Here is a 16124-nt window from a genome sequence, read left to right as displayed (position 1 = left end):
CCTCCTCCGCATGTCCTTGGTTGGCCTGGTACTGGACCTTACCTTCTGGGCACTCTAGGCTTCTAAATGTCTGTAAGAAACATCTTGTTTTGCCAGCTACCTCAAAGTTAACATTTATTTATTTATTTTATTTTATTTTATTTTATTTTTTTTTTTTTGCGGTACGCGGGCCTCTCACTGTCGTGGCCTCTCCTGTTGCAGAGCACAGGCTCCGGACACGCAGGTTTAGCGGCCATGGCGCACGGGCCCAGCCACTCCGTGGCATGTGGGATCCTCCCGGACCGGGGCACGAACCCGCGTCCCCTGCATCGGCAGGCGGACTCTCAACCACTGCGCCACCAGGGAAGCCCTCAAAGTTAACATTTAAAACTGAACTTGTGATCTGTTCCTCTTCCCTCCAAAAAAATCCCCTAACACTGCTATACGCTGTTTGAAGAGCTCTTGCTATCCCAGAAACCCAGGGACATCCTTGATAACCTCACTCTTTGTCATTCCATCCAACATGTTACCAAAAGCCCTGTCGAGTAGCCCTGTAAATATCCCTCCATGCTTCCCTTTCTTTCCGCCTCTGTCTTGGTCCTAGCTACTGTCTTCTCACGTCTTAAGAGAGCCTCTAACCCGTCCCAATCCCCTTGCTCCCAGGCCTCCTGTTTGACTCCAATCAGTTGTCCCCACTGTGGACCTATTCAGTTTGGATGATGTCACCCCACTGCATAAAACCCTTTACTCTTTTCTTCAAAAAATTTATTTAATTATAGTTGATTTACAGTGTTGTGTTGATTTCTGCTGTACGGCAAAGTGATGCACTTATACATATCTATCTATACATTCTTTATCATATTCCTTTCCATTATGGTTTGTCAAAGGCTATTCAGTACAGTTCTCTGTGCGCGACAGTAACACCTTGTTTTTTATCCAATCTACGTATAATAATTTGCATCTGCTAATCCTAACCTCCCAATCCATCCCTTCCCCTGCCTTCCTCCCGCTTAGCAACCACAGGTCTGTCCTCTGTGTCTGTGGGTCTGTTTTGTAGATAAGTTCATTTGTGTCATACTTTAGATTCCACATATAAGTGATGTCCTATGGTATTTGTCTTTCTCTTTCTGACTTACTTCACTTAGTATGATAATCTCTAGGTCCATCCATGTTGCTGCAGATGGCATTATTTCATTCTTTTGTATGGCTGAGTAATATTCCATTGTATATATGTACTACATCTTTACCTATTCATCTATCGATGGACATTTAAGTTCCTTCCGTCTTGGCTATTGTGAATAGTGCTGCTGTGAATGTAGGGGTGCATATATCTTTTTATAAAATTAGTTTATTTTTTAGTTTTTATTTTATATTGGACCATAGTTGATCAACAGTGTTGTGTTAGTTGCATGTATCTTTTTGAATTATAGTTTTGTCTGGATATATGCCCAGGAGTGGGATTGCTGGATCATATGGCAACTCCATTTTCAGTTTTTTAAGGAATCTCCAGACTTTCTCCATAGTGGCTGCACCAATTTACATTCCCACCAACAGTGTAGGAGGGTTCCCTTTTCTCCATACCCTCCACACCCTACGTTTGTCATTTGTAGACATTTTAATGATGGCCATTCTGCCTGGTGTGAGGTGGTACCTCATTGTAGTTTTGATTTGTATTTCTCTAGTAATTAGTGATGACGAGCATCTTTTCATGTGCCTATTGGCCAGCTGTATGTCTTCTTTGGAGAAATGTCTATTTAGATCTTCTGCCCATTTTTTGACTGGGTTGTTTGTTTTTTTGTTATTGAGTTGTATGAGCTGTTTGTATATTTTGGAAATTAAGCCCTTGTCTGTCTCATGGTTTGCAAATATTTTCTTCCATTCTGTAGGCTGTCTTTTTGTTTTGCTTATGGTTTCCTTTACTGTGCAAAAGCTTGTACATTTGATTAGGTCCCATTTGTTTATTTTTGTTCTTATTTCTATTGTCTTGGGAGACTGACCTAAGAAAACATTGGTACGATTTATGTTGGTGAATGTTTTGCCTATGCTCTCTTCTAGGAGTTTTGTGGTGTCATGTCTTACGTTTAAGTCTTTAAGCCATTTTGAGTTTATTTTTGTATATGGTGTGAGGGTGTGTTCTAACTTCATTGATTTTTACATGTGGCTGTTAAACTTTCCCAGCACCACTTTTTCCCATTGTATATTCTTGCCTCCTTTGTCGAAGATTAATTGACCATAGGTGTGTGGGTAAAACCCTTTACTCTTGTAAAGATAGAAGTCCTTTACTTGGTCCACAAGACCCTGTGTATTCTATCCCCACCCACTGCCCAGTCTTACCTCACACCTGCGTCCCTTTGCTCCTGCCATGACAGCATTCTTTCTTTCATTTTCCCAGGACTACAGACCTTACACACGCTCTTCCTGTCTCTTGTTGGGCACACAGTGCCCGTGATTGTTGTTACGTCTTCCCGATGAGTTGACCCTTTTATCATTATGGTGTGCCCCTCTTTATCTTTGATAATGCTCTTTATCTTGAAGTTTACGTTGTCCAGTATTAATATAGCCACTCCAGCCCTCTTAAGTTCATCATTTGTATGGTATATATCTCTTTCCATCAGTTTTCTGTCACCTTATCTGTCTTAATACATTTAAAGTATAGCATGTAGCTGGGTTTTGCTTCCTTATCCATTCTAGCAATCCCTGTCTTTTAATTGAATTTTAACCCAATTACTGATATGGTTCGATTTATTTACCATTTTACTTCTGGATTATGAAACTATGTTAAAAATAATCTAAACGTACCTATTGACATTTTAGTTTACCTCTTTACATTTTATTTTTATTAGCGATTGCGTTAGCAGTTACAATATACATCTCTAACTTTTCGTGGTCTTCATAGAGTTAGTATTATATCACTTCACGCAAAATGTCAACCCTGCTATTATAAGGGTCCTCCTCTTAACTTAGTTTACTCCTATTTCAGACTCAAGAGTTTGGCTCAAAGGCCACTTCTTCAGGGAATTTTTTCTGAATTCTCAGATTAGGTTAAGCCCCTATCATGTGTGCTCTGAGCAGGTAGTGCTTCTCCTTGGGGCATTTATCACACTTGCAGTTTGCTCACTATGGAATCCCCAGTACTTAGCACAGTGATGTATACTTCGCTATTTGTTGATCAAATGAGGGGAAGCCCTGAGCTGGGGTTTGAAGAAGGCAAGAGATTTCATGCTGTACTCCAGGGGATGGGAATGGCATCAGGCAAGGCTTAGAGGTTGAAAAGACAGTGTATGTGGCAAGGAATATAATAGTCAAATAGATTAAATGTAAGTTAAAAAAAAAAAGCTCTAATTTTTTTATATCAGTAGCCACCATTTATGGAGCACTTAATATGGGGCCAGGCACCGTGCTAAACTTTGTACATTTTATCTTATGTAACCTCAGCCCTGTGAGTTATTCTTGTCTTACTTCAGTTGAAGCAACTGAGGTGCAGAGAGGTCACTTACGTTGTTCCCTGTGATAGGTAAGGCTGTATATTCAAACTCAGATCTCTGTGGTTCTGACACTCAGAATGGAAGTGAGACTGGGAGGTGGAGCTTGGTTGTTCGAGGGGTTTAATGCCCAGCCTAGGTGATTGTGGTTTTTTTAAAAAAATTAATTAATTATTATTATTATTTTTTGGCTGCATTGGGTCTTCATAGCTGCACACGGGCTTTCTCTAGTTGCGTCGAGCGGGGGCTATTCTTCATTGCAGTGCATGGGCTTTTCACTGCAGTGGCGGAGCACGGGCTCTAGGCGCGTGGGCTCAGTAGTTGTGGCTCACGGGCTCTAGAGCGCAGGCTCGGTAGTTGTGGCGCATGGACTTAGTTGCTCTGCGGCATGTGGGTTCTTCCCGGACCAGGGATCGAACCCGTGTCCCCTGCATTGGCGGGCGGATTCTCAACCACTGCGCCACCAGGGAAGCCCGGTGATTGTGTTTTGAGTCGAGGCTGGAGTTAGGTGCAGAGAAGGCCCACAGATGTTATTGAGGATCTGTAGAGTGTTGTGCTAGATGCTTCTGTTCTCTTTAGGTCCTGTGGGGCAGGGGTGGGGTGGGGTGGGGTGGGGTGGGGTGGGTGGGAAGCCTCTGAGGCTTTCGAATAGGGGAGAGCAGAAAAGAAAACGTGTTTCAGGAAGGTTCATCAGGGGCCAGTGGGCAGGCTGGGTTGAGGCGAAGGTCTGGACGGAGGAGGGGAGGTGTGTGGAGAGCAGCAACCTGGGCCTGCTGTGACAGTGGCCGCAGTGTAGAGAGATGGCTGTGTGTATTATTTTAGAGGAAGGACTAGATGTGAGACACGTTTTGAGGGAAGTATGGATAGAACTGGTTAATGATGAGGTCTGAGGCAAGAAGGATTTTTCCCTTATCTCTTGGGTCATTTGTATCTGCTAACCCTAAGTGTTGCCTGAAGACTATTGATTCTGGGAATTCCCTGGCAGTCCAGTGGTTAGGACTCTGAGCTTCCACTACAGGGGCGCAGGTTCAATCCCTGGTCAGGGAACTAAGATCCCGCATGCTGCATGGCGGGGCCAAAAACCCAAAAAAACCCACTATTGAATCTATCCATGATGGGTGTTATCATAGCCTCGCTTCTCAAATGGGATCTGCAGACATCCTCAGGGGTCTCAGAGAATGCTCTTCTGCGAGACAGGCGGACAAGTTGGGGAAAACAGTTATAAAGCTGTTTTTAAAAATTTTGTGTGGGGTGAGACCCTAGCTAACACAGCCTAACTAGTGCATAGAGAGACATCTTCTACTGCTGTGGCATTGCCATGCCTGCTGGGCATTTCTGTCCAGTCTGTTGGCAGTCATTGAGTTAGTTCGTTAGTTGCAAGTAGGTGACCGAGGAAATCGGGCACCTCTGCATGTGTTCTTTGCGGTGAGAAGTCTGGAGGAGGTTAAGTGTGCGTGCACCTTGTGTGTGTGTATTTATTATCTGCTTTTGAGATGGTCATTGAACATTGTGCTAAACCGACTTTTTCCCCCTTTTGAGTGAGAAAGAGCTTAAGCAATTTCCAAACTAGCATCAAAATGTTTTCACTTTCCTGATGAAACATTTATTGAAATTAAAAGATTGCTTTGAAAGTGATCCAAAAAATAACATCATTCTCTGAAGTTCAAGGTACATGCACGAGATTTATGGATGCATTTGGAGTTCACCCAAAATATCGAAGGTCTGACTTTTGTATCCGTATAAAATACAAAAATGCAGAGTGAATGCTCACCTTCCATATGAACATGGGCCAGTTTCTAGGCTTTTGTTTCTGTTTGTGTCTGGGTACCTGTCTCCCTAAAATTGCTTTAAGGCTTATCGTTTTAGTTGAAGCCAACGACGGAGTGGCTGAGATTTCTTTTCTCTGTGTTGAGGTTACTTTTGGACCAATTCCGTTTTAAACCTGTTGAAATCATATGCTGCCTGGCCTGGTGCACCACTGCCCTAGGCCACCAGGCCGGACTGAATGCGTGTTCTCAGCGAGCATTGTCTCTTGCCTGAGTAGGTATTAGGGCTCACACATGTGTGTACAGTGTTTTGCCCCCGCTGCTGTTAATGATAAACAAAAACATTTAAAACTCTCTGAGTTCATGGTTAGCACTTTATTTTTCTTTATTCCCCACATTGTACAATGGGAAAATTTTCAACCTCCAACAAAGGAGTTCTTCTACTGCAAAGGGTTTGGTGCTAAGATCATGATTAGTGGTTGGTTGTGTCCCCAAGTTTTGAGGGGTTTAGTTGTCTCAGCTTTGCAAATAGGCAAAGTAGCAGCTGACGGTTCTATTTTTTTATGAGAATTGTTGACTAGGTGTAGCAAAACAAGTTTCAGTTTCTGTTAGGACCATGGTAAGGACTTTGGTGGTTATCCTCTCTTATTTAGAAAAACCTTTGAAGAGGTTCAAGGTTAGTGCAAGAGGAAGTTATTTGTGTCCCCTGGCTTGGGGATTTTAGAGGCATGCTGTTTTAAAATCTGGACTCTCTCCCTTACATATTTGCTTGATTAGATTTGGCAAAGGCCTTCAGAGCAAAGTGTCATAAAAGTTTGTAGTTTGAGTTCGTATAACACGTTACATCTTGTTCTGAATCTCTTAGCGCTGCCTAATGCCGTTAAGTACCCATGTCCTATCTCATGTTCCCAAATTGGGTTCATCACGCATCCTGGGGTAAGAGAGGATGTTTTTCCTTTCAAAGGGGTCTGTTTGTGCATTACTGGAGTTTGAGAAACACTGTCTAAACAACAATAGTAAACACTCTGGAATCTGAATCTTACTCTTAACTCAGTGTTTGGATTCTTGCTGTTGACTTTCACTCTTTAAAGAAACTTTAGGAGAAAAGCCATCAGGGTGCATGTTTTGGTTGTGACGCTTTGGTTTTCACCTCCGTTTCACTTGGTTTCTCTAGGAAGCTGACCTAGAGTTCTGTGTGAGTAAACTTTAACAGAAGTGCCTTCCAGCCTTCTGTTTCAGCTCTGGGTGCTTCCTGATTTAATTGAGCACTCTGCAGCCCCGGTGTTTTTATTCGTGCGTGTATGAGAAGTTAAAGGAGTGAAAGAGAAACTTTCTGACTTGTTTTCTTCCTTGATCCGTGTGTGTGTGTGTGTGTGTGTGTGTGTGTGTGTGTGTGTGTGTGTGTGTGTGTGTGTGTGTGTGTGTGTGTGTGTGTGTGTGTGTGTGTGGCTTTGGAGTGGGGACAGGGGTGTGGCAGAGAATTCTGACCAGGCTTTTCTTCTTGGGACGTCCTGCTCCTGAGCTAAGGTGGAGCATCCAGTTTCTTCCTGGTGGTGAGTGCAGCCCTGATGCTGGGCATGGGAATGCCCCGGTTTTCTAGACAGCCACCAACTACAAATCTTTATGTCAGAGGTTCTCAAAGTGTGGTCCCTGGATATGCATCACTCATCTGGGAAGTTGTTAGAAATTCAGATTCTTGGGCACCACCCCACCTATCGAATTGGAAACTCTGGGGGGAGGGGCCCCAGTGGCAGCTGTGCTTTAACAGACCCACCAGGGGATTCTGATGGCATGCAAAAGTTTGGGAACCACTACTGAAGGCCAAGGTCTTTTAAATTTCTGAAGCAGATCTTTTGTATTTCTGAGTGCTTACTGAAGCTTCAGGTTATCACTTTCCTGAACCAGAAATATGACACAGACAACAGCAGTAATACTTATTGCTGGCCATGTTGATATAGCATGGTGGCTAGGAACGTGGATTCTTTGGAGTTCTTTACCACTGTGTGACCTTAGGTAAGTTAATTAACCTCTCTGCTGTTTGTTTCCTCGACTGGGCTATGGAGATAATAGTAGTAGAAACTCTTACTATCCCTGTTTCACAGTTGAGGAAACTGAGGCCCGGGAACAGTTCCAGAGCTTGCTTTGCGTCACTCTTCAGTGGAGCTGGAGGTTCAAATTCAGACAGTCTATTGCAGAGCCTGGGCTCTTGTCCCCCTTGTGTGCATTTCCACTTAGTCATCCTCACCCTGGGGTCAGCAAGGCCTCCACCTGTCTCCACAGCTGCGAGCTGTAGGGGCCTGTAGTGGCTGGAGCTGGACGTCCCATCCTCATGGTGTTGCAGCAGGCGCAGGGCCTGTGTGAATGTGGAACTCCCTGTTTCTGAAACCTGGATTCCCCTTTTCAGAGGCAGGGCTTTAAAAGGTAAAAGCAGTCCTCTCAGTACACTCGGGTTTTCTGCAGGAGTGTGGTGACGCTCTGGGAGCAGGTGTTGGCTATCACTACAGTTGAGGTGCCACTGCCATTTAGTGGGCGGGGCCAGGCGTGCTAGATGTCCTCAGTGAAGAATTGTCCTGTGTCCCACTGGATTGTCCTATGTGCCAGCAAGCTTTCAAAGTCGTTTTCTCTCTGTTCCAGGTGGGAATCTATTTACATATGATCTCAAAGTCTTTTTTTTGGCATGATTTTAATACACAGTCGGTGTACACTGAGTCTCTGAGGAATATAACTATTGCGTTTTAATATATTGGGAGAAGATTTTATTTTGTTGGTCTGAAAATTTTACTAAGAGTTTTCACCATTACAGAAGATTCACATCATGCCGTTCCTGATCATTTGAAATAGCAATACAGCACACCTATATCAGTCTGCATTTTGCACTGACTGCATTTATGGTGATCCTAGGTATAGGAACAAACATTTACTAATTCTTGATGTCTCCTAGGGCCCCACTTCTCAAAGGTTAATGTGTCCATGAATTACCTGGAGAATTTGTTAAGCTGATTGAAATGAGATTCTGCATTTTTAATAAGCCAGCGCTGATGGCCCATGGACCACACTTTTTGGGTAGTAGAGGTCTTGTTGTGTATGCCTGAGGGTTTTCTTTTCAAGTACCTATGTTGTTATAACTTACTTTCATTTTGAAAAAAACTTTTGGAGTGAAGGCATTACATTGATTTAAAAAAAATGTTGGTAAGTTATTGTCTATGAGTTTCATTTCAGACTTGGAAAAAGGGCATTTAAAAATATTTGCTTTTAGGATGGTGCCTTGGGATTGATGGGGCGACAGCCACTGCTCTGGGAGGTTAAGTGGCTCTAGTCATAAATCCAAACAGAATTAGGGACCTCAACGTCATGGGGTAGTGATTCAGAATATACTTATTATGTTAATTGTTCGAAACAGGTTATCATTCACTTATTTACTCTTTCAACAAATATTTATTGAATGCCTCTGTGTGCTCTGTGCCAGCCACTGCTCTGTGTTCTTGGCATGCTTCTGTGAACAACATAAAGACCCCTGTTCTCACAGACCTTACTTATCTTCTGGTGGGGGAGACAGACAGGATACATCATAAGTAAATTACGTGGGGTTTTAGGAGATCAGTGCTATGGATTATTGGAAGATTAGGAGTGCTAGGGTGAAGGGAATGGGGTGAGCATTTCCAGTTTCAAATAGGGTCATCAGATTTCTCATCGAGGACATGACTTAAGGTGGTCAGGGAGTTGGCCATGTGGAAACCAGGGAAGGGCAATCCAGGCAGAAGGGATAGACCATGCAAGGCCCTGAGGCTGGAGATCGTCCAGCTGGACACCTGAGGAGCTGCAGAGAGACCGGTGTGGCTGGAGGGTAGTGAGCAAGGGGAGTGTGGTCAGGGATGAGGTCGGAAAGGTATAAGGGGCCAGATGACTCAGGGACTTGTGGGACCTCATAGGGCCTCTGCTCGTATTCTGAGGTACGGAGTTATCACAGGCTTCGAGGAGTGACATGATCTCACTCAAGTTTTCCAAAGCTCCCTGGGGCTGCTGTGTTGAATGTGGCCTTCAGAGGGCAAAGGGAGAAGCAAAGAGACCCGTTAGGAGCTGTTGCAGTGTCCAGGCATGAGATGATGGTGGCCTTGACCTGGGGGAGGCATCGGTGGTAGTGAGAAGTGGTCAGACTCTGGATGCATTTTCATGAAACTTAGAATACAAGTGTGGAAAGTTCGCAGCACTCAAGACTCCCAGCAGCACCTGTGTGGATCCTAGTTTGAGGAACATCTGATGTGGCTGACAGACTTGTTACCATGGTTCCATGTTCTTTTCCTTCTGGCGATTTTGTGTGTGTGTTTGTGCGCACGCGTGTGTGTGTGTGGGGGGGGCATGTCTGTCCAGGCCAGTGGTTAGCGGTCAGTCACAACAAGCAGCTAGCTGAGCAGGGGTTAGTTTAGAATAGAAAGTGAAGCAGCAGTAAATGGAACTAACGGGTCCTGAAAGCCTCACACATTCCCTCTTGATTAACCCAGGATGTATTTTTAGTAAAAACATAAGCGATCACTCAATTCGTGTTTCTTGTATTACTCTGATGCTAAAGCAAAGATAAAAATTCCACGTTCTCGTCCATTCCCCTCGTGACACCACGTGCCTCCTTCTTCCTTAGACTCTGCGGCTGCAGAAATTCCATTAGCATGCCTGCTTTATTTCAGTTGACTGACACTTTTTTGACTTAAAATATGCATTATGTAGTTTTGCCCTAGATTTCCAAATAATTTATTTGAAAATGCGGGAGCAGTTTGAGATGTCTTCTGATACATACATGCAACTCATTTTCTGTGCGGATCCCAATTCCAGCTACCTTCCATGCTGGGAGGAGACTTGATGACCATAGAGCTAAGCTTCCTGTAGTGGGGTTTGTTGAAAGCCCACCAGAACCGTGCCTAGCCCAAGGTATCAGCTAGAGCACACACAATTAAGTAAAGTTACACGGCATGACTCCAGGAGACCCCAGTTCTCAGCCAAGGTGACCTTTCAGGTGCTATATGTCGTTAACGATTTTGGCCTAAGGCTTTCTGCCTAATCATGGCAATGATTTGATCCGTTGAATTTTTTTTTTTTTCATTTTACACTTACAGCAATTACTTGTGAAGAATGAGTGTATATTCTTATTCTTGTGCTGTGGCTACCATTACCCCAGGTGTCACTGAGACCATTTCTTGGCCTGAAGTGAGGGCAGCAGAAGGTAGCTTCATTTACGCAAACCTTTCCCCTTTATTCTCTCAAGTCTGTATTCTGGGAACTCTGATTTAGTTCTATAACTCAATGATCTGGGCAGGGGAAGGTCTTTTTTTTTTTTTTTTTTAAATGCCTTGGGCTATTTTTGATGTGTTGTGACCTTGGTAAGGAAAGTTTTCCTATATCTATCCAGTAGGAGATCTTTTTTAAGGAGGGTACGCATTGTGACTATGTATTTTTAGACCACATTTTCCTGTGGCATTTGTACTCTGGTGCACAGTGTCATGGAAATTTCTCTTCCTAGTCTAGGATTGAGAAGATGGTCTTTCAGTGCTGGCTTTGTCCAGTTACTGTACTAGCTGAGCAAGCCTCACCCTTCTCATCTGTAAACAGGCATGAAGACACACGCCTACCATCTGCCTCATAATTGGTAAAGGTGAAGTGAGCCGAGATGTATGAACAGCTTGGCAAGCCCTAAACTTCCCCTCAGTTGCAGGGCTGTGGTGGTGTGTAGGTTATCACAAGCCTTGCGCCTAGGAGCCCTTCATTTCTGTCTTTAACTCGCTGTGGGGTCTTGGGTAAGTTGAGTGAGCCAGTTTTGTGGAACATAGCATAGAGACGTGCACAGGGGCTGGCAAGGTAGGGGCAGTCAAGCTGTGGGCTCTCTAGAAACAATTCCAGTCTGCACATTCTATGAGTTTACGTTTATGGGGTGAGGTTGCTTTTTTCTACTTTTTCCAATTTTATTAGTGAAGAATTTTCACCTACAGACAATAGTTGTTAACATTTTGCCACATTTGCTTTCTCTCTCTCTGCACATGTATATATTGATTTTTAAACCTCTGTTGCTTCTTTCTTTGCTGAGTGTTGAACAGTTCTCTTCTACAGAGTATAGCAAAGTTCGTCATTCCTGAGGTTACAGGATGTTGGCTTCAGTTGGAGCTTTGACATCCTTCGGACTAATCAGTACCTTTCCTCCCACAGGATGAACTTACCGCTGTGAATGTAAAGCAAGGCTTCAACAATCAGCCCGCCTTTACTGGAGATGAGCATGGCTCGGCTAGAAATATTGTAATTAACCCGTCAAAGGTAATGCTCGTCGCTTCCCAAAACTTCCGAAAGAGCATACGTATGTGAGACCCATGGTAGCTAATGTTGATGAATTTGTGTTATTGAAACCACAACCCATATTCAAACTTCCCCCAGATATCCTTTATGCTGTCCTGCCCCAGGGTCCAATCAGGGATCATGCACTGCTTTTGGCTGGCGTGTCTCCTAACCCTATTTTTTTTTTTTTTTTGCGGTACGTGGGCCTCTCACTGTTGTGGCCTCTCCCATTGCGGAGCACAGGCTCCGGACGCGCAGGCTCAGCGACCATGGCTCACGGGCCCAGCTGCTCCGCGGCATGTGGGATCTTCCCGGACCGAGGCATGAACCCGTGTCCCTGGCATCGGCAGGCGGTCCAGAGTCCCTCATTTTGTTGTTGTTGTGAGGTTTTTTTTTTCAGGTTAAATATTTTTGGTGCAAAGACTACGTTGCATATCAGGAGACATGCAGTGTTAGTTTGTCTGATGATTGGTTATACTGTTTGATCACTTAAGGTGGTGTCTGCCATCTCTTTACATTGCAAAAGTAGTCATCATTTCCTTGTAGTAATCTCCACAGGGTGATACTTTGAGACCATATGAATATCCTATTGTCCAGTAAAATTTTATGCTATGATTTTAGCATCGATTGTCGATTCCTGCTGAATGATTTATTTTGCTGATGGTTTCAAAATGCTGGTTTTGAAGTTATTATTACTCGTATGTTTATTGGCATTCTTTTGTTAAGGACACCCTATTTTTCAGTATCACTTTGAACCCCTGAACTCTTCTTAAAATCAGTTGTAGGACCTTCAGTTTTCTTTCTGATGCTCACACTGTCTCACATTTGGCCAGTGGGGGCACCTTTAACCTGGTTCTTGGGCCTTTTGGACAACCCCCTCACCCCCCAACCCAGTCCTTTGGGCACTTCCTCACTTGAGGTACAGTAACATAGTCCAGGGCCATCTTGTTCTTTTCCTACCCCATCCCAGATCCGGGTGCCCAGCTTGCTCATGGCTACTTCAGTGTCACAACTTGTAGGCCCTTTCAGTGGACAGAGATGGCAAAAATATTTAGGTTTGTTTTCTTCTTTTTCTTCCCTCCCTCCCTCCCTCTCTCCTTCCCTTCCTTCCTTCCTTCCTTCCATCCATCCATCCATCTGTTCTAAGTCAGTACCACAGGGGCTTTCCCATGCTTTTCCCTTTTCCATCATTGTATCTCCTTTCTCTTAAGGTGAGAATCCTGGATCCCAGCAATATTAGCATGTTTATTCATTTACTCTATCTTACAATATACATAAAAAGTTCCAGAATAAACTATACCAGTGTCATTCCAACAACAAAATTGCTATGTAAAATTTACAATTGCTCTACCATGCTTTTTGTCTTTAGACTTTCATTAAGAGTATGTAGTCAGAGGGACTTCCCTGGTGGTGCATTGGTTAAGAATCTTCCTGCTAATGCAGGGGACACGGGTTCGATCCCTGGTCTGGGATGATCCCACATGCCGCGGAGCAGCTAAGCCCGTGCGCCACAGCTACTGAGCTTGCGCTCTAGAGCCTGCGAGCCACAGCTACTGAAGCCTGTGCGCCTAAAACCCGTGCTCCACAACAAGAGAAGCCACTGCAGTGAGAAACCCGTGCACCGCAATGAAGAGTAGCCCCCGCTCACTGCAACTAGAGAAAGCCCGTGCACAGCAACAAGGACCCAATGAAGCCAAAAATTTAAAAATAAATAAAATAAATTAATTTTTTTAAAAAAGTGTGTAGTCAGAGTGTTGTATTAAAAATTTCTTGAATTAAGTCTTTTTTCTTTGTGGTTATGTTAACAATTAGATATATAGATGGAATTATCTGTTTCTGTTTGTATTCTTTTAAGGTTTGTTTTTCATCCTTTTTGAGTTATTTCTATTTTCGAATATTAAAATACTTTAAATTAAAAAATTATGCCTACAGATTTAAAGAAATCAAGCATACAGATGAATTTCTATTCTTGTTTTCTCTTAACCAGACATAACCATTGTTAAAAGTTTGTGTATCATTTCAAATCTCTTTTTATATGCACACATGCATACACAAACATATGTAATTTGCTAAACTGGCAACTGAAGTATTATTTAAGTGATGTGAAAAAAAATAGAATTATTTTCTACAGATTGTCCTATTGACCAAACACAGTGTTTTTAGTCTTTTTCCAATCTTGCTTGATACCTTTTAAACATCACAACTACAATTATGTATGTGTTGTAATTTGTGTTCTACTTTTTTTTCATTGTGGTAAAATTTACATAACATAAAATTTACCATTAACATATTTAAGTGTATAGTTCTTTGGCATTAAGTACATTCACACTGTTGTGCAACTGTAACTACCATCTATCTCTAAACTTTCATCTTCCTTAACTTATATACTTAAAGAAGAAGTAATATCATTTTGTGTGTACTTTTCCTTGAGGCTGAAGTATTCATATTCATAGTAATTAATGGATAGATAACATTTCATCATTTATGTGCTGTAATAACTGAAACTGCTGGTGTACAGCAATTAGCCTATTATCTGTTTCTTATGGTTATTTCTAAAGAAGCTATAGTCATATTTGAACATATAGCTTTTGTTCTTTAGGATAAATTCCCAGCAGCATATTACTTGGTTAGAAGGTGCATTAGTCTACTGGGGCTGCCATAACAAAATACCACAAACTGAGGAGCTTAAAGAACAGAAATTTGACTTTCTGAGAAAGTTTATTTTCTCACAGTTTTGGAGGCTGGAAGTCCAAGATCAAGGTGTCAGCAGGTCTGGTTTCTCCTGAGGCCTCTCTTCTCGGCTTGTATACTGCTGCCCTCTCACTGTGTCCTCACATGGGCTTTTCTCTGTGTGCGGGTATCTCTGGTGTTCTCCTTCTTCTAGTGACACTAGTCATATTGGATTAAGCCTCACCCTTATGACCTCATTTAACTTTTTTTCTCTCTTTCTTGTTTGTTTTTTACAGTAGGTCCTTGTTGGTTATCTATTTTAAATATAGCAGTGTGTACATGTCAATCCCAAACTCCCAATCTGTCCCTCCGTAAATTCATTCTCTAAGTCTGTGAGTCTGTTTCTGTTTTGTAAATAAGTTCATTTGTATCCCTTTTTTTTTTTTTTAGAGTCCACATATAAGCGATATCATATGATATTTTTCTTTCTCTGTCTGACTTACTTCACTTAGTATGATAATCTCCAGGTCCATCCATGTTGCTGCAAATGGCATTATTCCATTCTTTCTAATGGCTGAGTAATATTCCATTGTATCTGTGTACCACATCTTCTTTATCCATTTATCGGTCCATGAACATTTAACCTTAATTACCTCCTTAAAGGCTCTATCTCCAAATACAGTCACATTGAGGCTTACAGCTTCAGTATCTGAATTTTGGATATACACAATTCTGTCCATAACAGAAAGTATGAATGCCTTGTGTATAGGAACTGCCAAATTGTTCGCAGTTGTATGAAGTTTTATGTCAATTTAAATAATTGAATAAATGGAAATAGCACCCGTTACCACTTCTGCTGCTCTAATCCTTCCTGTGAGATTTACTCAAGGATTCAGACCTTCTGAGGGGAATTTGATCTAATGAATATGAAATACATGACCTATAGTATAGCCACTAAACTTGTTCATTTTCTTACCAAATGAATTACTTTCAAAATAGCTGTGGATGGATGGAAACAAGTTTTAAGTTAAACCTTGTCTCTCATACCTTGTCTGAGGGAGTGCAAATTGGTATAAACATTATGGAGGGTAATTTGACGATGCTGATTAAAATTACAGAATCATACAGTCTGAATTCTGAAAATTCTTCTGAAAGCTATAGCTGTACATGTATGAAATAACAAATAGGAAAGGCTATTCATTTTAATGTGATTTGTAATCGCAGAAGTTTGAAACAAATGTCCATTAACGGGGACTTGATTAAATAAAATGTGGTACATCCACACAGTACATTATTATGTGTCTGTAAAAATGAATGAGGAAGCTCTCCATAGACAAATGTGGAAGGAAGGCTCTCAGACATTTACTCAATGTACATAACGAGGTATAGATATAAGAGAAAAATAATATATTCGTGTTTGTTCATGTGTATTCACATGAAGAAACACCGGAAAGACACATAAGAAACTAATCAAGGTGGTCCTTTGGAGTTAGGCATTGGGACTTGGGAATGAGGCTCTTAACTTTTTCTCGATTTTAGAACAATGTGAATATATTGCTGATAGAATAAAATTAAGTGTATGATCATGTTTTGATTTTTTTTTTTCCGAGTCCTAATGTGCATTTTCTCTGCTCGTGCTTTTTTGGGAATTTTGACTTTGTTTACATTTATGCAGTTGTTCATAAGGTTTGTTAGGAAGTAAAACGTATATACAGCCAGTATGTTCCATTGCTATTATTAAATACATAGAAAAGAGTATAATTGCAAAAGAGATTGCCCAGACTTTTCCTTTTTAATACAATTTTTGCAAATCTCTTGATTTGCAAAATCAGTGATTGGCTTGATTTAATTGAATAGTCTTTTCAGATCACCGTGGCTCTTCTTCTTTGACAGTACTTAGACTAGTTAAAAATTT

At 42.0% G+C, this 16124-nt stretch overlaps 1 protein-coding gene across 2 annotated transcripts in view; it reads left to right on the top strand.

Moving 5' to 3' along the window:
* The window catches only part of MED12L (mediator complex subunit 12L), a 318889-nt gene that overhangs the window by 17639 nt on the left and 285126 nt on the right, over positions 1-16124 (top strand). For both annotated transcript variants that reach the window (XM_060100193.1, XM_060100192.1), the window contains exon 2: positions 11417-11521. In XM_060100193.1, the coding sequence (XP_059956176.1) occupies positions 11417-11521 (105 nt within the window). The remainder of the gene's footprint in view (positions 1-11416; positions 11522-16124) is intronic.

This window comes from Mesoplodon densirostris, chromosome 5 (genome assembly GCF_025265405.1).
Source record: "Mesoplodon densirostris isolate mMesDen1 chromosome 5, mMesDen1 primary haplotype, whole genome shotgun sequence".
Classification (NCBI taxonomy): Eukaryota; Metazoa; Chordata; class Mammalia; order Artiodactyla; family Ziphiidae; genus Mesoplodon; species Mesoplodon densirostris.
This window is presented reverse-complemented; position numbering and strand designations above follow the sequence as displayed.